Source organism: Panulirus ornatus, chromosome 18 (assembly GCF_036320965.1).
Source record: "Panulirus ornatus isolate Po-2019 chromosome 18, ASM3632096v1, whole genome shotgun sequence".
Lineage (NCBI taxonomy): Eukaryota > Metazoa > Arthropoda > Malacostraca > Decapoda > Palinuridae > Panulirus > Panulirus ornatus.
Genome location: NC_092241.1, coordinates 47,236,508 through 47,259,877, shown reverse-complemented (window position 1 = coordinate 47,259,877; position 23,370 = coordinate 47,236,508). Strand labels below are relative to the sequence as shown.

Here is a 23,370-nt window from a genome sequence, read left to right as displayed (position 1 = left end):
TGTGAGGTGGTTTGATCTAGTGAGTAACGTAAGGGTAAGAGAGATGTGTGGAAATAAAAAGAGCGTGGTTGAGAGAGCAGAAGAGGGTGTTTTGAAGTGGTTTGGGCTCATGGAGAGAATGAGTGAGGAAAGATTGACCAAGAGGATATATGTGTCAGAGGTGGAGGGAACGAGGAGAAGAGGGAGACCAAATTGGAGGTGGAAAGATGGAGTGAAAAAGATTTTGTGTGATCGGGGCCTGAACATGCAGGAGGGTGAAAGGAGGGCAAGGAATAGAGTGAATTGGAGCGATGTGGTATACCGGGGTTGACGTGCTGGCAGTGGATTGAATCAAGGCATGTGAAGCGTCTGGGGTAAACCATGGAAAGCTGTGTAGGTATGTATATTTGCATGTGTGGACGTATGTATATACATGTGTATGGGGGGGGGTTGGGCCATTTCTTTCGTCTGTTTCCTTGCGCTACCTCACAAACGCGGGAGACAGCGACAAAGTATAATAATAAATAATAATAAATACAAAAATGCACATCAAGGCAGGGCCTTTATTGAAATATAGTGGTTAATTAAAGGGAAAAAGAAGAGACAAGGGAAAGTTTTTACAAATTATGTTGGAAGTGAAAAACCTCTTTTAAGGTTCGCCAGGTTATAGTTATTGGCAAAGACATGAGAGGGTAGAAAGTTCCAAAGCTTTGGGATGTAAGGAATGAAACAGTTATCAAAATGATCCACCTTTGAGTTGCCAGTGTTGTTACCACACAGTAATCATGTAATGTAGCAGCTTGCCGAGCATTGCATATCCTCACTGGTGATGATGGCACCTGAATAACCAGCTCTCGGGAAAAAACGAAAGTAAACTTATAGAAGAGGGAAAGTGAGCAAACACTGAGTCATTGAGATATAGGGTAAGCTGGTCAAGTTTCAAAGTTAGTGTTGGGAAGTTTTATAAATCAGACCACTTTCAGCTATACTCTGTAGAGTCATCCCATATGTGAGAGCAGAACTCAACAAAACTAGGATGGAACAATCCTTTGTCTAGAAAGATCAGCTGTTCTGAAGAAAACAAATTTTGACATCTAGAGAGTTGTTAGAGTTGATAGAGATTCTCTGTGGAAAGTATTAAGAGTATATGGTGTGGGAGGCAAGTTGCTGGAAGCAGTGAAAAGTTTTTATCGAAGATGTAAGGCATGTGTTCGAGTAGGAAGAGAGGAAAGTGATTGGTTTTGAGCGATCAGGGCCTGAACATGCAGGAGGGTGAAAGGCATGCGAGGAATAGAGTGAATTGGAATGATGTGGTATACCGGGGTGGATGTGCTGTCAGTGGATTGAACTATGGCAAATGAAGTGTCTGGGGTAAACCATGGAAAGTTTTTTGTGGTCTGGGTGTGGAAAGGAAGCTGTGGTTTTGTTGCATTATATATGACTGCTAGAGACTGAGTGTGAATGAATGTGGCCTTTGTTGTCTTTTCCTAGCGCTACCTCACACGTGTGCGGGGTGAGGGAGTTGTCATTTCATGTGTAGCGGGGTGGCGATGGGAATAAATAAAGGCAGACTATGAATTATTTACATGTGTATATATGTATATGTCTATATATGTATATGTCTGTTTGTGTATATATATGTATACGTTGAGATGTATAGGTATGTATACGTGCGTGTGTGGATGTGTATGTATATACATGTGTATATAGGTGGGTTGGGCCATTCTTTCGCGTGTTTCCTTGCGCTACCTTGCTAACGCGGGAGACAGCAACAAAGTATGATAGAATAGAATAGAGAGGACTCCCAGTATCTTAAAGGCAGACTTAGCTGTTTCCAAAGTGGGGGGGTCTCTTAGATAGAGTGGATGTTACAGTAATACCAAGGATGCTTATTGAGTCAAGAGGTGGAGTTACAGAATTGTCAAAGGTGAGAGGAATGTCGTGAGAAATTTTTGATAGTGGTGGGTAGAAAATGGGTTTGCAGACATTAAATTTAACCAGGTTTCACCTTCCCTATTGAGATATCCTGTCCAAGTGTTTTGAGGAAGTTGTATTGAGACAAGATGCAGATGGAGTGAGAGAAGAGAGAGCAAAGATGAAGGATGGGAGGATGCATCATTATATGAGTGCTTTTGGTTATTTGTGGAAGAAAAGAAAGTTATTGGTAAATAGGAGGAAAAGGGTAGTAGTCTGTCTTGACAGGACATAGCCTTGAGGGCCACTGCTATTGAATGAGAAAGAGGAAGAGGCTGATCCATCAACAGCCACAGAGTCAGATTGGCTAGAGAGGAAGCTAGATATGAGAGAGCAAATTGAGGGAGGGAAACCAAGAGAGGGGAGTGAGAGCTGAGACCCTGATGCCACAACCTGTCAGAAGCTTTGGATATATCAAGGGCAGCTACATAGGATTCAACAAAACCTTTCAAGGATGATGACCAGACATTAGTCAGTTAGGGAAGATTATCGCCTGTGGATCTTGCCATTTGGAAGCCATACTGGTGATCAGAGAGAAGACTGTTAGATTCAAGATGTCTGAGGATATTGAAGTTGAGGAGGGTTTCAAAGACTTTGAAAATGGTAGATGTTAAAGGAACAAGACAATAGTTAGAGAGGTTAGAACAGTCACCCTTCAATAGTTAGAGAGGTTAGAACAGTCACCCTTCATAGGGATAGGATATACCATCATATGCATCCAAGAAGAAGGAAAAGTTTTGGTTTTTAAACAGAAACGGAACAGACGAGTAAGCATAGGTACAAGCTCAGAGGCACCTCTTTCAGTACATAGGGATGGGTGCCATCAGGACCATAAGCCTTGCCTGTGTTAAGAGAGAGAAGCACATTTTGGACAGTTTGAAAAGAGGTCACAGGACGGAGAATAGGATTAGGAAGAGGAGCATAAAGGGGTTATGGAATGTTAGTCATCCTGGGTAGAGTTAGAGGAGAAACAGGAACCAAAGAGAGTTGCTTTGTCTACAAGAGAGACAGCTGTAGTACAGTCAGAACAGAAAGCGAAGGAAAGTTAGAGTGACAGAAGTTGTTAGTGATGCCCTTAGCTAAATTTAGACCAGAAAGACCTTTCAATGGATGAAGAGGAGAGGCTGTTGCACTCCCCTTGAATAAAGGAATGCTTTGCCTCATGGATAACGTATTGCAATAATTACAGACAGTGATAAATGCTGAATGAAGTTCAGAGGAAGGAGAGTTTTTCCAAGCCTGATATGCCTGATCCTTTGCATGAATGGCCATGGAACAGGAACAGTTTAACCATGGATTGAAAGAATAGGTCATCTTGGAGGAAGAGAGGATAAGTGCTTCCACTCCTGCAGCAATAACTTATGCTGCTATGCATTTGTTGGAGACAGAAGCATCACCACATAAAAGACAGTAATTTACCCAAGGAAAGTCAGAAAAGAATTTGTTTTGGTGCAGACATTCACATTTAGAGGGGACTTGGAGGGAAGTGCAATTGAAATAGATACATTCTTGAGATTGTGGTCAGATGAATCACTTTGGGTGAGATTGTGTAGTTACAGCCTGAAGAGGTAAAAACAGATCCAGAATATTAGGAAAGTGATCCCAGTGGTCAGGAGTATGAATGGGGCAGGAGTTAATTTGCTGTAGACCATTGAGAATGAAGGACATAAGGACTTCATTCCCCTCACCACCTGTATTAGAGGAATTCAACTATCTCCTATGGTGAATGTTGAAATCATATGCCCTCTCCAGATCCATAATTGCCACATACAAAGCCATCTGTTTTTCTAAGTATTTCTCACATTCTTTAAAGCAAACACCTGATTCAGGTATATATGTGGGTCATAGGGCACACCCCTTCATCACCATTTCCCAACTGTCTTCACTTTGGAATTGCTCATCTATATATAATCTCGAGGCATGTAAACTGTTAGCTCACTTGTTTCTTCTTATCCTTTACGTATGTGTTTCTTTTATATTTAGTGTTAAGCGACATTATGGAATCTGTATCAGAGGATCAATCCTTCTTTGTCATCCACCCTGCTGCCTTGCTTTCTCTTCTGTTCATTGCTGGGGGGTTCTGTGCCTCAGTTTTTGCAATCTGCCATTACCGTGACCATGTAAGTTATGTTAGCTCACTTTTTGTACATTTCCTTTGTTTTGCATGTCGTTCTTTCACTTTGTAATGGAAAAAATATATTGATTCTTTTTTGAATTCTGGACCAACTCTTTGCAGGGCACCTTTATTTAAGAATTAAGTATACTAGTTCTGTTCATGATTTTGAACTAATGAAGTTTCTTCTGTCAGTTGTAAAGGATATTTTAAAACATTCACAAAGTAAAATTTAACATAATCCTGTGTATTGTATTTTGTGTGCGTTTATTCACTAGAATATGAATTAGGCTAATCCAGTGCCATCCTCTTTGTTTTTTGAGTGTGTTTATTCATCAAACTTGACAGCAGGGCTTAGAGACGCGGGAGACAGCGACAAAGTATAATAAAAAAATAAATAATAAGATAAAGTCATAATCTCTGCTTTCATGGTTAACAGGAAATGAAGAGACTTGGATGCAAATGGTCTACGGATGTGCGACAGATTGATTTGGATGTAAATAGAACATATAGGGACCATACTATGTTTCGTAAAAGATATGATGAGAAGCAGCAGCAGCTCTTTCATGTTCTTGGTAAGAATTCGCTATCTTTTTATATGCAAGCTTCAGCTAGCCAGAACAGTTTGATTGAGAATTTTTTTGTTTTGATGAAGTTTACCTATCTCAGAACATTGAAATTGTAAGTAAATAAAGCAGGCATTTGTGTGCAGTAGTCATCTCTGATTCAGTCATATGGGAGATTTTACAGTTAACTGTTGTACCAGTGTGATTTTTATTTTTATGCTTTGTCAAACTAACTTAGAGTCATAAGTTAAGTGGTTAATTTAATAGTCAGTTATTGGAATACATCAATCCATAACAGTTACAGAACAGTTTGGTCACACATTCTTGTGTTTAACCCAAAGAGACTATCAGAGTGGTTGTAGTATTCTGGTAGGATCACATGTTTAAGGTGATACAGCACACTGGAAGGGGTGGCTAGTTTTTTTTTTCCCACCCTCACAAGCTGGATGTATGCTTGGAGTCTCTTTTTATCTCAAATTCTCTTTTTGTCTTCAAGATCTGGTCATATAAAGTCTGGCTAGTTGTTTTGCTTATATCTTTTTGCATAATGATTCTTTTTTTACCAAGTTTTTTGGAATTTAGCTTAAGATCTTTTGAATATTGATTTCTTCAACCATCTTTTTAGAATATTAGAATTATTAGTTTTACTTTAAAACAATTTGTTGCTGTATACATTACTTGATACTTCAAATTTAGTTGTGGTTGCATTTAGTAGGATTTAGTATGTACCATAGACAAATTGCATTCTAAGATATTTTTCTTTCTTTTGCCTAATGCATTCTTATTGTGCACAACCAGTCAGCATTCATATTCTTCCTTCCTCCCTTGGAAAATAGATGCAGCAGCTTGCCAAGTACTGTGTGGTTTAGTTAGTGGTGGAGGCACACAAACAGCTAGCTCTCAGGAGCAAAAATCAAAGTAATACCTTTAGAGTAGGGAAAGCGGCGAACAGGTCAAATTTTCAAGTTAGATTGGGAGAGTTTATAAGCTGTACCACCTTGGATGACAAGAAGAAGGGCAAGGAAAAAGTAGAAAAGGAAAGCCACAAAAGAAGCAAGAATAAGAAGGAGAAAGTAAAGAATGCAGATGAAGAAAAAATCCAATCCAATTGAAAGCAACCAAAAATAGATAAATAAAAAGATATACAGAATATGGAAAAAATCTAAAGTTACTATTCATATACATAAACAAAGCAAGACAACAAGAAAATGGAGATTGGGCTCTTTAAGGTAGGAGATAACTACAAAAAGGACTCCAAGAAGATATGCAGGATGTTGAATAAACATATTGTGAATGGATATTGAAAGATGAACTGTATAGCCAGTATGGTGAAAATGCACCCACAGATATTGAAATACAGATGAAATAGTAAGAGTGATTGATCAGCTTAGGGGAAATTGAGCTCCAGGACTATTTGGAATCTCAGCCTTATTCCTCAGGAAGATAAAAACAACAATAGTGAAACCATTGATGTTACTGAGGCAAAGTCTGGATGGAAGAAAAATTCCAAACATTTACAAACAGACAATTGTAACACCAATACATGGAGGTGGGTTCAGGCTGATACCCAAACAGTATGGACCATTTAGTTTGACTTTGTATGAAATGAAATTCTTTGAAAGAGTGAGAAATGGACTTGTATCAAATATCTAATCAAGAACAGCTATTACATTAACAAAGGTCAGCATAGATTTGTGCAAGAAAAAAGTAAGCAAACCCAATTATTAGCTCATTACAAAGAAAATTACTGGACACTTTTTCCTGACTTTACAAAACCATTTAACAAATTAAACCAGAGAATTTTGCAAGAGAAAGAAGCAATACGAAACTAAGGGTGAAATAGGAAGATGTATTAGAATTTCTAACAAACAGAAAGTTCAAAGTGGGAGGAAACAGAATCATATCTGAGGAGGAGGAGGTTCAGTGTAGGGTACCATATGGATAAGTATCATTATCAGTACTCTTTCTTACAATGATACCAGACATCAATAGTGAAGTAAAGGAAAGTATAGCAAGGAGCTTAGCCAATGACAAAATTATTTGGTCAGAAACTTATCAAAAGGAAATGCAAAAAGACTTATGTTTGATGTACAAAGTGAATCCGATGGAATTAGACGGTCAAGTTTGAGATACCATATAAAGGCCATACAGAGAAAGTGATAGAAAGTGGAACAAAATGTAGAATATTTGGTTGTCATCATATGTGAGAAACAAGATTTCAGAGAGCATGTTGAGGTGATGATCTTATCAAGTTAAGTGTACTTTCACTACAAAAGATAGAAACTTATTGATGAGAATTTTCACCTTACGTTAGAAACATGATAGAATATTTCTTTTTTATGTTCACCAACAAACAAATAAAGATAAACTTATCAGAGAGAATTTAAAAGCACTTCATAAGCAAATTCTGGGGGATGAAACATGTGGACTATTATAGAAGGTTGAAAGAATTGCACCTTTATTGTCTAGAAAGAACAAACAGATGTATTATAATCTACACATGGCAACAGTTGTTAGCATAAAGGAAAATGAGTTATACCTGAAAGCCTCTCGTCAGGGAAGATGTAGAATTATTGAGTCTTCAAGAATACCATGGATCATACCAAAAATAAACAAAGGCAAAATAGTATGATAGCCAATCAGGGAACTAGAATGGTTATTCAGTGTACTGCCTGGAAAAATAAGAAACATGCATGTAGCATTTACAGAAACATTTACAAGAAAACTTGACGTATGATTGAAATCAGTCCCAGATGAACCAAGAATCATTAATTATGTAATGCAGGTTGCTTTTTAATATAAATATATATTTTATTTATTTATTTATTTTGCTTTGTCGCTGTCTCCCGCGTTTGTGAGGTAGCGCAAGGAAACAGATGAAAGAAAATGGCCCAACCCACCCCCATACACAATGTACACACACACACGCCCACACACGCAAATATACATACCTATACATCCCAATGTACACATATATATACACACACAGACACATACATATATATACCCATGCACACAATTCACACTGTCTGCCCCTATTCATTCCCATCGCCACCTCGCCACACATGGAATACCATCCCCCTCCCCCCTCATGTGTGCGAGGTAGCACTACGAAAAGACAACAAAGGCCCCATTCGTTCACACTCAGTCTCCAACTGTCACGCAATAGTACCCGAAACCACAGCTCCCTTTCCACATCCAGGCCCCACACAACTTTCCATGGTTTACCCCAGACGCTTCACATGCCCTGATTCAATCCACTGACAGCACATCAACCCCGGTATACCACATCGATCCAATTCACTCTATTCCTTGCCCTCCTTTCACCCTCCTGCATGTTCAGGCCCCGATCACACAAAATCTTTTTCACTCCATCTTTCCGCCTCCAATTTGGTCTCCCACTTCTCCTTGTTCCCTCCACCTCCGACACATATATCCTCTTGGGCAATCTTTCCTCTCTCATTCTCTCCATGTGCCCAAACCATTTCAAAACACCCTCTTCTGCTCTCTCAACCACGCTCTTTGTATTTCCACACATCTCTCTTACCCTTACATTACTTACTCGATCAAACCACCTCACACCACACATTGTCCTCAAACATCTCATTTCCAGCACATCCACCCTCATGCGCACAACTCTATCCATAGCCCATGCCTCGCAACCATACAACATTGTTGGAACCACTATTCCTTTAAACATACCCATTTTTGCTTTCCGAGATAATGTTCTCGACTTCCACACATTCTTCAAGGCTCCCAGGATTTTCGCCCCCTCCCCCACCCTATGATTCACTTCCGCTTCCATGGTTCCATCCGCTGCCAGATCCACTCCCAGATATCTAAAACACTTTACTTCCTCCAGTTTTTCTCCATTCAAACTTACCTCCCAATTGACTTGACCCTCAACCCTACTGTACCTAATAACCTTGCTCTTATTCACATTTACTCTTAACTTTCTTCTTTTACACACTTTACCAAACTCAGTCACCAGCTTCTGCAGTTTCTCACATGAATCAGCCACCAGCGCTGTATCATCAGCGAACAACAACTGACTCACTTCCCAAGCTCTCTCATCCACAACAGACTTAATACTTGCCCCTCTTTCCAAAACTCTTGCATTCACCTCCCTAACAACCCCATCCATAAACAAATTAAACAACCATGGAGACATCACACACCCCTGCCGCAAACCTACATTCACCGAGAACCAATCACTTTCCTCTCTTCCTACACGTACACATGCCTTACATCCTCGATAAAAACTTTTTACTGCTTCTAACAACTTGCCTCCCACACCATATATTCTTAATACCTTCCACAGAGCATCTCTATCAACTCTATCATATGCCTTCTCCAGATCCATAAATTTTTTTTTTTTTTTTTTTTTTTTTTTTTTACTTTGTCGCTGTCTCCCGCATTTGCGAGGTAGCGCAAGGAAACAGACGAAAGAAATGGCCCAACCCCCCCATACACATGTATATACATACGTCCACACACGCAAATATACATACCTACACAGCTTTCCATGGTCTACCCCAGACGCTTCACATGCCTTGATTCAATCCACTGACAGCACGTCAACCCCGGTATACCACATCGCTCCAATCCACTCTATTCCTTGCCCTCCTTTCACCCTCCTGCATGTTCAGGCCCCGATCACACAAAATCTTTTTCACTCCATCTTTCCACCTCCAATTTGGTCTCCCTCTTCTCCTTGCTCCCTCCACCTCCGACACATATATCCTCTTGGTCAATCTTTCCTCACTCATCCTCTCCATGTGCCCAAACCACTTCAAAACACCCTCTTCTGCTCTCTCAACCATGCTCTTTTTATTTCCACACATCTCTCTTACCCTTACGTTACTCACTCGATCAAACCACCTCACACCACACATTTTCCTCAAACATCTCATTTCCAGCACATCCATCCTCTTGCGCACAACTCTATCCATAGCCCACGCCTCGCAACCATACAACATTGTTGGAACCACTATTCCTTCAAACATACCCATTTTTGCTTTCCGAGATAATGTTCTCGACTTCCACACATTCTTCAAGGCCCCCAGAATTTTCGCCCCCTCCCCCACCCTATGATCCACTTCCGCTTCCATGGTTCCATCCGCTGCCAGATCCACTCCCAGATATCTAAAACACTTCACTTCCTCCAGTTTTTCTCCATTCAAACTCACCTCTCAATTGACTTGACCCTCAACCCTACTGTACCTAATAACCTTGCTCTTATTCACATTTACTCTTAACTTTCTTCTTCCACACACTTTACCAAACTCAGTCACCAGCTTCTGCAGTTTCTCACATGAATCAGCCACCAGCGCTGTATCATCAGCGAACAACAACTGACTCACTTCCCAAGCTCTCTCATCCCCAACAGACTTCATACTTGCCCCTCTTTCCAAAACTCTTGCATTTACCTCCCTAACAACCCCATCCATAAACAAATTAAACAACCATGGAGACATCACACACCACTGCCGCAAACCTACATTCACTGAGAACCAATCACTTTCCTCTCTTCCTACACGTACACATGCCTTACATCCTCGATAAAAACTTTTCACTGCTTCTAACAACTTTCCTCCCACACCATATATTCTTAATACCTTCCACAGAGCATCTCTATCAACTCTATCATATGCCTTCTCCAGATCCATAAATGCTACATACAAATCCATTTGCTTTTCTAAGTATTTCTCACATACATTCTTCAAAGCAAACACCTGATCCACACATCCTCTACCACTTCTGAAACCACACTGCTCTTCCCCAATCTGATGCTCTGTACATGCCTTCACCCTCTCAATCAATACCCTCCCATATAATTTACCAGGAATACTCAACAAACTTATACCTCTGTAATTTGAGCACTCACTCTTATCCCCTTTGCCTTTGTACAATGGCACTATGCACGCATTCCGCCAATCCTCAGGCACCTCACCATGAGTCATACATACATTAAATAACCTTACCAACCAGTCAACAATACAGTCACCCCCTTTTTTAATAAATTCCACTGCAATACCATCCAAACCTGCTGCCTTGCCGGCTTTCATCTTCCGCAAAGCTTTCACTACCTCTTCTCTGTTTACCAAATCATTTTCCCTAACCCTCTCACTTTGCACACCACCTCGACCAAAACACCCTATATCTGCCACTCTATCATCAAACACATTCAACAAACCTTCAAAATACTCACTCCATCTCCTTCTCACATCACCACTACTTGTTATCACCTCCCCATTTGCGCCCTTCACTGAAGTTCCCATTTGCTCCCTTGTCTTACGCACTTTATTTACCTCCTTCCAGAACATCTTTTTATTCTCCCTAAAATTTAATGATACTCTCTCACCCCAACTCTCATTTGCCCTTTTTTTCACCTCTTGCACCTTTCTCTTGACCTCCTGTCTCTTTCTTTTATACATCTCCCACTCAATTGCATTTTTTCCCTGCAAAAATCGTCCAAATGCCTCTCTCTTCTCTTTCACTAATACTCTTACTTCTTCATCCCACCACTCACTACCCTTTCTAATCAACCCACCTCCCACTCTTCTCATGCCACAAGCATCTTTTCCGCAATCCATCACTGATTCCCTAAATACATCCCAATCCTCCCCCACTCCCCTTGCTTCCATTGTTCTCACCTTTTTCCATTCTGTACTCAGTCTCTCCTGGTACTTCCTCACATAAATGCTACAAACAAATCCATTTGCTTTTCTAAGTATTTCTCATACATTTTTCAATGTATATATTTTTTTTATTTTTATTATACTTTGTCGCTGTATCCCGCGTTTGCGAGGTAGCGCAAGGAAACAGACGAAAGAAATGGCCCAACCCCCCCATACACATGTATATACATACGTCCACGCACGCAAATATACATACCTACACAGCTTTCCATGGTTTACCCCAGACGCTTCACATGCCTTGCTTCAATCCACTGACAGCACGTCAACCCCGGTATACCACATCGCTCCAATTCACTCTATTCCTTGCCCTCCTTACACCCTCCTGCATGTTCAGGCCCCGATCACACAAAATCTTTTTCACTCCATCTTTCCACCTCCAATTTGGTCTCTCTCTTCTCCTTGTTCCCTCCACCTCCGACACATATGTCCTCTTGGTCAATCTTTCCTCACTCATCCTCTCCATGTGCCCAAACCACTTCAAAACACCCTCTTCTGCTCTCTCAACCACGCTCTTTTTATTTCCACACATCTCTCTTACCCTTACGTTACTCACTCGATCAAACCACCTCACACCACACATTGTCCTCAAACATCTCATTTCCAGCACATCCATCCTCCTGCGCACAGCTCTATCCTTAGCCCACGCCTCGCAACCATACAACATTGTTGGAACCACTATGTGTGTATATATATATATATATATATATATATATATATATATATATATATATATATATATTCTTTCTTTTCTTTCAAACTATTCGCCATTTCCCGCATTAGCGAGGTAGCATATATATATATATATATATATATATATATATATATATATATATATATATATATATATATATTGTACAAAGGCAAAGGGGATAAGAGTGAGTGCTCAAATTACAGAGGTATAAGTTTGTTGAGTATTCCTGGTAAATTATATGGGAGGGTATTGATTGAGAGGGTGAAGGCATGTACAGAGCATCAGATTGGGGAAGAGCAGTGCGGTTTCAGAAGTGGTAGAGGATGTGTGGATCAGGTGTTTGCTTTGAAGAATGTATGTGAGAAATACTTAGAAAAGCAAATGAATTTGTATGTAGCATTTATGGATCTGGAGAAGGCATATGATAGAGTTGATAGAGATGCTCTGTGGAAGGTATTAAGAATATATGGTGTGGGAGGCAAGTTGTTAGAAGCAGTGAAAAGTTTTTATCGAGGATGTAAGGCATGTGTACGTGTAGGAAGAGAGGAAAGTGATTGGTTCTCAGTGAATGTAGGTTTGCGGCAGGGATGTGTGATGTCTCCATGGTTGTTTAATTTGTTTATGGATGGGGTTGTAAGGGAGGTAAATGCAAGAGTCCTGGAAAGAGGGGCAAGTATGAAGTCTGTTGGGGATGAGAGAGCTTGGGAAGTGAGTCAGTTGTTGTTCGCTGATGATACAGCGCTGGTGGCTGATTCATGTGAGAAACTGCAGAAGCTGGTGACTGAGTTTGGTAAAGTGTGTGGAAGAAGAAAGTTGAGAGTAAATGTGAATAAGAGCAAGGTTATTAGGTACAGTAGGGGTGAGGGTCAAGTCAATTGGGAGGTGAGTTTGAATGGAGAAAAACTGGAGGAAGTGAAGTGTTTTAGATATCTGGGAGTGGATCTGTCAGCGGATGGAACCATGGAAGCGGAAGTGGATCATAGGGTGGGGGAGGGGGCGAAAATTTTGGGAGCCTTGAAAAATGTGTGGAAGTCGAGAACATTATCTCGGAAAGCAAAAATGGGTATGTTTGAGGGAATAGTGGTTCCAACAATGTTGTATGGTTGCGAGGCGTGGGCTATGGATAGAGATGTGCGCAGGAGGATGGATGTGCTGGAAATGAGATGTTTGAGGACAATGTGTGGTGTGAGGTGGTTTGATCGAGTAAGTAACGTAAGGGTAAGAGAGATGTGTGGAAATAAAAAGAGCGTGGTTGAGAGAGCAGAAGAGGGTGTTTTGAAATGGTTTGGGCACATGGAGAGAATGAGTGAGGAGAGATTGACCAAGAGGATATATGTGTCGGAGGTGGAGGGAACGAGGAGAAGAGGGAGACCAAATTGGAGGTGGAAAGATGGAGTGAAAAAGATTTTGTGTGATCAGGGGCCTGAACATGCAGGAGGGTGAAAGGAGGGCAAGAAATAGAGTGAATTGGAGTCATGTGGTATACCGGGGTTGACGTGCTGTCAGTGGATTGAAGCAAGGCATGTGAAGCGTCTGGGGTAAACCATGGAAAGCTGTGTAGGTATGTATATTTGCGTGTGTGGACGTGTGTATGTACATGTGTATGGGGGGGGGTTGGGCCATTTCTTTCGTCTGTTTCCTTGCGCTACCTCGCAAACGCGGGAGACAGCGACAAAGTATAAAAAAAAAAAAAAAAAAAAAAAAAAAAATTTTTTTCTTTTTTTTGCTTTGTCGCTGTCTCCCGCGTTTGCGAGGTAGCGCAAGGAAACAGACGAAAGAAATGGCCCAACCCACCCCCATACACATGCCTTGATTCAATCCACTGACAGCACGTCAACCCCGGTATACCACATCGCTCCAATTCACTCTATTCTTTGCCCTCCTTTCACCCTCCTGCATGTTCAGGTCCTGATCACACAAAATCTTTTTCACTCCATCTTTCCACTTCCAATTTGGTCTCCCTCTTCTCCTCGTTCCCTCCACCTCCGACACATATATCCTCTTGGTCAATCTTTCCTCACTCATTCTCTCCATGTGACCAAAACATTTCAAAACACCCTCTTCTGCTCTCTCAACCACGCTCTTTTTATTTCCACACATCTCTCTTACCCTTACGTTACTTACTCGATCAAACCACCTCACACCACACATTGTCCTCAAACATCTCATTTCCAGCACATCCATCCTCCTGCGCACAACTCTATCCATAGTCCACGCCTCGCAACCATACATCATTGTTGGAACCACTATTCCTTCAAACATACCCATTTTTGCTTTCCGAGATAATGTTCTCGACTTCCACACATTCTTCAAGGCTCCCAGAATTTTTGCCCCCTCCCCCACCCTATGATCCACTTCCGCTTCCATGGTTCCATCCGCTGCCAAATCCACTCCCAGATATCTAAAACACTTCACTTCCTCCAGTTATATATATATATATATATATATATATATATATATATATATATATATATATCTTTCCAAAACTCTTGCATTCACCTCCCTAACAACCCCATCCATAAACAAATTAAACAACCATGGAGACATCACACACCCCTGCCGCAAACCTACATTCACTGAGAACCAATCACTTTCCTCTCTTCCTGCACGTACACATGCCTTACATCCTCGATGTATGAAGTCTGTTGGGGATGAGAGAGCTTGGGAAGTGAGTCAATTGTTGTTCGCTGATGATACAGCGCTGGTGGCTGATTCATGTGAGAAACTGCAGAAGCTGGTGACTGAGTTTGGTAAAGTGTGTGAAAGAAGAAAGTTAAGAGTAAATGTGAATAAGAGCAAGGTTATTAGGTACAGTAGGGTTGAGGGTCAAGTCAATTGGGAGGTGAGTTTGAATGGAGAAAAACTGGAGGGAGTGAAGTGTTTTAGATATCTGGGAGTGGATCTGGCAGCGGATGGAACCATGGAAGCGGAAGTGAATCATAGGGTGGGGGAGGGGGCGAAAATTCTGGGAGCCGTGAAGAATGTGTGGAAGTTGAGAACATTATCTCGGAAAGCAAAAATGGGTATGTTTGAAGGAATAGTGGTTCCAACAATGTTGTATGGTTGTGAGGCATGGGCTATGGATAGAGTTGTGTGCAGGAGGATGGATGTGCTGGAAATGAGATGTTTGAGGACAATGTGTGGTGTGAGGTGGTTTGATCGAGTAAGTAACGTAAGGGTAAGAGAGATGTGTGGAAATAAAAAGAGCATGGTTGAGAGAGCAGAAGAGGGTGTTTTGAAATGGTTTGGGCACATAGAGAGAATGAATGAGGAAAGGTTGACCAAGAGGATATATGTGTCGGAGGTGGAGGGAACGAGGAGAAGAGGGAGACCAAATTGGAGGTGGAAAGATGGAGTGAAAAAGATTTTGTGTGATCGGGGCCTGAACATGCAGGAGGGTGAAAGGAGGGCAAGGAATAGAGTGAATTGGAGCGATGTGGTATACCGGGGTTGACGTGCTGTCAGTGGATTGAATCGGGGTATGTGAAGCGTCTGGGGTAAACCATGAAAAGCTGTGTAGGTATGTATATTTGCGTGTGTGAACGTATGTATATACATGTGTATAGGGGTGGGTTGGGCCATTTCTTTCGTTTGTTTCCTTGCGCTACCTCGCAAACGCGGGAGACAGCGACAAACCAAAATATATATATATATATATATATATATATATATATATTTTTTTTTTTTTCTTTTTTTTTTTTTTTATACTTTGTCGCTGTCTCCCGCGTTTGCGAGGTAGCGCAAGGAAAAAGACGAAAGAAATGGCCCAACCCCCCCCCCATACACATGTACATACACACGTCCACACACGCAAATATACATACCTACACAGCTTTCCATGGTTTACCCCAGACGCTTCACATGCCTTGATTCAATCCACTGACAGCACGTCAACCCCGGTATACCACATCGCTCCAATTCACTCTATTCCTTGCCCTCCTTTCACCCTCCTGCATGTTCAGGCCCCGATCACACAAAATCTTTTTCACTCCATCTTTCCACCTCCAATTTGGTCTCCCTCTTCTCCTTGCTCCCTCCACCTCCGACACATATATCCTCTTGGTCAATCTTTCCTCACTCATCCTCTCCATGTGCCCAAACCACTTCAAAACACCCTCTTCTGCTCTCTCAACCACGCTCTTTTTATTTCCACACATCTCTCTTACCCTTACGTTACTCACTCGATCAAACCACCTCACACCACACATTGTCCTCAAACATCTCATTTCCAGCACATCCATCCTCCTGCGCACAACTCTATCCATAGCCCATGCCTCGCAACCATACAACATTGTTGGAACCACTATTCCTTCAAACATACCCATTTTTGCTTTCCGAGATAATGTTCTCGACTTCCACACATTCTTCAAGGCCCCCAGAATTTTCGCCCCCTCCCCCACCCTATGATCCACTTCCGCTTCCATGGTTCCATCCGCTGCCAGATCCACTCCCAGATATCTAAAACACTTCACTTCCTCCAGTTTTTCTCCATTCAAACTCACCTCCCAACCGACCTGACCCCCAACCCTACTGTACCTAATAACCTTGCTCTTATTCACATTTACTCTTAACTTTCTTCTTCCACACACTTTACCAAACTCAGTCACCAGCTTCTGCAGTTTCTCACATGAGTCAGCCACCAGCGCTGTATCATCAGCGAACAACAACTGACTCACTTCCCAAGCTCTCTCATCCCCAACAGACTTCATACTTGCCCCTCTTTCCAAAACTCTTGCATTTACCTCCCTCACAACCCCATCCATAAACAAATTAAACAACCATGGAGACATCACACACCCCTGCCGCAAACCTACATTCACTGAGAACCAATCACTTTCCTCTCTTCCTAAACGTACACATGCCTTACATCCTCGATAAAAACTTTTCACTGCTTCTAACAACTTGCCTCCCACACCATATATTCTTAATACCTTCCACAGAGCATCTCTATCAACTCTATCATATGCCTTCTCCAGATCCATAAATGCTACATACACATCCATTTGCTTTTCTAAGTATTTCTCACATACATTCTTCAAAACAAACACCTGATCCACACATCCTCTACCACTTCTGAAACCACACTGCTCTTCCCCAATCTGATGCTCTGTACATGCCTTCACCCTCTCAATCAATACCCTCCCATATAATTTACCAGGAATACTCAACAAACTTATACCTCTGTAATTTGAGCACTCACTCTTATCCCCTTTGCCTTTGTACAATGGCACTATGCACGCATTCCGCCAGTCCTCAGGCACCTCACCATGAGTCATACATACATTAAATAACCTTACCAACCAGTCAACAATACAGTCACCCCCTTTTTTAATAAATTCCACTGCAATACTATCCAAACCTGCTGCCTTGCCGGCTTTCATCTTCCGCAAAGCTTTCACTACCTCTTCTCTGTTTACCAAATCATTTTCCCTAACCCTCTCACTTTGCACACCACCTCGACCAAAACACCCTATATCTGCTACTCTATCATCAAACACATTCAACAAACCTTCAAAATACTCACTCCATCTCCTTCTCACATCACCACTACTTGTTATCACCTCCCCATTTGCGCCCTTCACTGAAGTTCCCATTTGCTCCCTTGTCTTACGCACTTTATTTACCTCCTTCCAGAACATCTTTTTATTCTCCCTAAAATTTAATGATACTCTCTCACCCCAACTCTCATTTGCCCTTTGTTTCACCTCTTGCACCTTTCTCTTGACCTCCTGTCTCTTTCTTTTATACATCTCCCACTCAATTGCATTTTTTCCCTGCAAAAATTGTCCAAATGCCTCTCTCTTCTCTTTCACTAATACTCTTACTTCTTCATCCCACCACTCACTACCCTTTCTAATCAACCCACCTCCCACTCTTCTCATGCCACAAGCATCTTTTGCGCAATCCATCACTGATTCCCTAAATACATCCCATTCCTCCCCCACTCCCCTTACTTCCATTGTTCTCACCTTTTTCCATTCTGTACTCAGTCTCTCCTGGTACTTCCTCACACAGGTCTCCTTCACAAGCTCACTTACTCTCACCACCCTCTTCACCCCAACATTCACTCTTCTTTTCTGAAAACCCATACAAATCTTCACCTTAGCCTCCACAAGATAATGATCAGACATCCCTCCAGGTGCACCTCTCAGCACATTAACATCCAAAAGTCTCTCTTTCGCACGCCTGTCAATTAACACGTAATCCAATAACGCTCTCTGGCCATCTCTCCTACTTACATAAGTATACTTATGTATATCTCGCTTTTTAAACCAGGTATTCCCAATCATCAGTCCTTTTTCAGCACATAAATCTACAAGCTCTTCACCATTTCCATTTACAACACTGAACACCCCATGTATACCAATTATTCCCTCAACTGCCACATTACTCACCTTCATATTCAAATCACCCATCACTATGACCCGATCTCGTGCATCAAAACCACTAACACACTCATTCAGCTGCTCCCAAAACACTTGCCTCTCTTGATCTTTCTTCTCATGCCCAGGTGCATATGCACCAATAATCACCCACCTCTCTCCATCAACTTTCAGTTTTACCCATATTAATCGAGAATTTACTTTCTTACACTCTATCACATACTCCCACAACTCCTGTTTCAGGAGTATTGCTACTCCTTCCCTTGCTCTTGTCCTCTCACTAACCCCTGACTTTACTCCCCAGACATTCCCAAACCACTCTTCCCCTTTACCCTTGAGCTTCGTTTCACTCAGAGCCAAAACATCCAGGTTCCTTTCCTCAAACATACTACCTATCTATACTTTTTTCACATCTTGTTTACATCCACACACATTTAGGCACCCCACTCTGAGCCTTCGAGGAGGATGAGCACTCCCCGCGTGACTCCTTCTTCTGTTTCCCATTTTAGAAAGTTAATACAAGGAGGGGAGGATTTCTGGCCCCCCGCTCCCGTCCCCTCTAGTCGCTTTCTACGACACGCAAGGAATACGTGGGAAGTATTCTTTCACCCCTATCCCCAGGGATAATATACATATATATACACATATACACATACACACACATACACATACACACGCACATATACACACACACACACATACATATATATACATATGAAAAATGTAAGAAACAATTTAGAAAACTGAAACTTCTAGCTTGAAATGAATGAAAAAAATGAATGTCACATAATGGTTCAACCTCTGGCTATGGAAAAAAGGAAATGTATGATTTATTTACACAAACGTCAATAGCATATATATATATATATATGATGAGAACTGCTATTGACGTTTGTGTAAATAAATTATACATTTCCCTTTTCCATAGCCAGAGGTTGAGCCATTATGTGACATTCATTTTTTCATTTATTGAAGCTAGAAGTTTCAGTTTTCTAAATTGTTTCTTACATTTTTCATATGTATATATATGTATATGTGTATGTGTGTGTATATGTGCGTATGTATATATATATATATATATATATTTTTTTTTTTTTTTTTTTTTTTTTATACTTTGTCGCTGTCTCCCGCGTTTGTGAGGTAGCGCAAGGAAACAGACGAAAGAAATGGCCCAACCCTCCCCATACACATTTACATACACACGTCCACACACGCAAATATACATACCTACACAGCTTTCCATGGTTTACCCCGGACGCTTCACATGCCTTGATTCAATCCACTGACAGCACGTCAACCCCTGTATACCACATCGCTCCAATTCACTCTATTCCTTGCCCTCCTTTCACCCTCCTGCATGTTCAGGCCCCGATCACACAAAATCCTTTTCACTCCATCTTTCCACCTCCAATTTGGTCTCCCTCTTCTCCTCGTTCCCTCCACCTCCGACACATATATCCTCTTGGTCAATCTTTCCTCACTCATTCTCTCCATGTGCCCAAACCATTTCAAAACACCCTCTTCTGCTCTCTCAACCACGCTCTTTTTATTTCCACACATCTCTCTTACCCTTACGTTACTTACTCGATCAAACCACCTCACACCACACATTGTCCTCAAACATCTCATTTCCAGCACATCCATCCTCCTGCGCACAACTCTATCCATAGCCCACGCCTCGCAACCATACAACATTGTTGGAACCACTATTCCTTCAAACATACCCATTTTTGCTTTCCGGGATAATGTTCTCGACTTCCACAAATTTTTCAAGGCTCCCAAAATTTTCGCCCCCTCCCCCACCCTATGATCCACTTCCGCTTCCATGGTTCCATCCGCTGACAGATCCACTCCCAGATATCTATAACACTTCACTTCCTCCAGTTTTTCTCCATTCAAACTCACCTCCCAATTGACTTGACCCTCAACCCTACTGTACCTAATAACCTTGCTCTTATTCACATTTACTCTTAACTTTCTTCTTCCACACACTTTACCAAACTCCGTCACCAGCTTCTGCAGTTTCTCACATGAATCCGCCACCAGCGCTGTATCATCAGCGAACAACAACTGACTCACTTCCCAAGCTCTCTCATCCCCAACAGACCTCATACTTGCCCCTCTTTCCAAGACTCTTGCATTTACCTCCCTAACAACCCCATCCATAAACAAATTAAACAACCATGGAGACATCACACACCCCTGCCGCAAACCTACATTCACTGAGAACCAATCACTTTCCTCTCTTCCTACACGTACACATGCCTTACATCCTCGATAAAAACTTTTCACTGCTTCTAACAACTTGCCTCCCACACCATATATTCTTAATACCTTCCACAGAGCATCTCTATCAACTCTATCATATGCCTTCTCCAGATCCATAAATGCTACATACAAATCCATTTGCTTTTCTAAGTATTTCTCACATACATTCTTCAAAGCAAACACCTGATCCACACATCCTCTCCCACTTCTGAAACCACACTGCTCTTCCCCAATCTGATGCTCCGTACATATATATATATATATATATATATATATATATATATATATATATATATATATATATGGAGAAAAACTGGAGGAAGTGAAGTGTTTTAGATATCTGGGAGTGGATCTGGCAGTGGATGGAACCATGGAAGCAGAAGTGGACCATAGGGTGGGGGAGGGGGCGAAAATTCTGGGAGCCTTGAAGAATGTGTGGAAGTCGAGAACATTATCTCGGAAAGCAAAAATGGGTATGTTTGAAGGAATAGTGGTTCCAACAATGTTGTATGGTTGCGATGCGTGGGCTATGGATAGAGTTGTGCGCAGGAGGATGGATGTGCTGGAAATGAGATGTCTGAGGACAATGTGTGGTGTGAGGTGGTTTGATCGAGTAAGTAACGTAAGGGTGAGAGAGATGTGTGGAAATAAAAAGAGCGTGGTTGAGAGAGCAGAAGAGGGTGTTTTGAAATGGTTTGGGCACATGGAGAGAATGAGTGAGGAAAGGTTGACCAAGAGGATATATGTGTCGGAGGTGGAGGGAACGAGGAGAAGAGGGAGACCAAATTGGAGGTGGAAAGATGGAGTGAAAAAGATTTTGTGTGATCGGGGCCTGAACTTGCAGGAGGGTGAAAGGAGGGCAAGGAATAGAGTGAATTGGAGCAATGTGGTATACCGGGGTTGACGTGCTGTCAGTGGATTGAATCAAGACATGTGAAGCGTCTGGGGTAAACCATGGAAAGCTGTGTAGGTATGTATATTTGCATGTGTGGACGTATGTATATACATGTGTATGGGGGGGGGTTGGGCCATTTCTTTCGTCTGTTTCCTTGCGCTACCTCGCAAACGCGGGAGACAGCGACAAAGTATAAAAAAAAAAAAAAAAATATATTTATATATATATATATATATATATATATATATATATATATATATATATATATATATATATATATATATATATATATATATTTATTATTCCCCGGGGATAGGGGAGAAAGAATACTTCCCACGTATTCCCTGCGTGTCGTAGAAGGCGACTGAAAGGGAAGGGAGCTTGGGGCTGGAAATCCTCCCCTCTCTTTTTTTTTTTTTTTTTTTTCCAAAGGAAGGAACAGAGAAGGGGCTGGATGAGGATGTTTCCTCAGAGGCCCAGTCCTCTGTTCTTAACGCTACCTCGCTGACGCGGGAAATCGCGAATAGTATAAAAGAAAAGAAAATATATATATATATATATATATATATATATATATATATATATATATATATATATATACAGCGGGTGGCTGGAAATCCTCCCCTCTCGTTTTTTTTTTTTTTTTTTTTTTTTTTTTTTTTTCCAAAGGAAGGAACAGAGAGGGGGGGCCAGGTGAGGATATTCCCTCTAAGGCCCAGTCCTCTGTTGATAACGCTACCTCGCTAATGCGGCAAATGGCGAATAGTACGAAAGAAAAAGAAAAAAAATATATATATATATATATATATATATATATATATATATATATATATATATATATATATTATATATATATTATATATATTTTTTTATTTTTTATATTATACTTTGTCGCTGTCTCCTGCGTTTGCGAGGTAGCGCAAGGAAACAGACGAAAGAAATGGCCCAACCCACCCCCATACACATGTATATACATACGTCCACACACGCAAATATACATACCTACACAGCTTTCCATGGTTTACCCCAGACGCTTCACATGCCTTGATTCAATCCACTGACAGCAGATACCCATATATATATATATATATATATATATATATATATATATATATATATATATATATATATATATATATATATATATATATTTTTCTTTTTTTTTTTTTTGCTTTGTCGCTGTCTCCCGCGTTTGCGAGGTAGCGCAAGGAAACAGACGAAAGAAATGGCCCAACCCACCCCTATACACATGCCTTGATTCAATCCACTGACAGCACGTCAACCCCGGTATACCACATCGCTCCAATTCACTCTATTCTTTGCCCTCCTTTCACCCTCCTGCATGTTCAGGCCCCGATCACACAAAATCTTTTTCACTCCATCTTTCCACCTCCAATTTGGTCTCCCTCTTCTCCTCGTTCCCTCCACCTCCGACACATATATCCTCGTGGTCAATCTTTCCTCACTCATTCTCTCCATGTGACCAAACCATTTCAAAACACCCTCTTCTGCTCTCACAACCACGCTCTTTTTATTTCCACACATCTCTCTTACCCTTACGTTACTTGCTCGATGAAACCACCTCACACCACACATTGTCCTCAAACATCTCATTTCCAGCACATCCATCCTCCTGCGCACAACTCTATCCATAGTCCACGCCTCGCAACCATACAACATTGTTGGAACCACTATTCCTTCAAACATACCCATTTTTGCTTTCCGAGATAATGTTCTCGACTTCCACACATTCTTCAAGGCTCCCAGAATTTTTGCCCCCTCCCCCACCCTATGATCCAC

General features: G+C 41.4%; 1 protein-coding gene across 3 annotated transcripts in view; it reads left to right on the top strand.

Moving 5' to 3' along the window:
- Positions 1-23,370, top strand: part of LOC139755054 (USP6 N-terminal-like protein) — a 335,539-nt gene that overhangs the window by 118,392 nt on the left and 193,777 nt on the right. For all 3 annotated transcript variants that reach the window (XM_071673062.1, XM_071673061.1, XM_071673060.1), the window contains one exon: positions 4,506-4,641. In XM_071673062.1, coding sequence (XP_071529163.1) covers positions 4,506-4,641 — 136 coding nt within the window. The remainder of the gene's footprint in view (positions 1-4,505; positions 4,642-23,370) is intronic.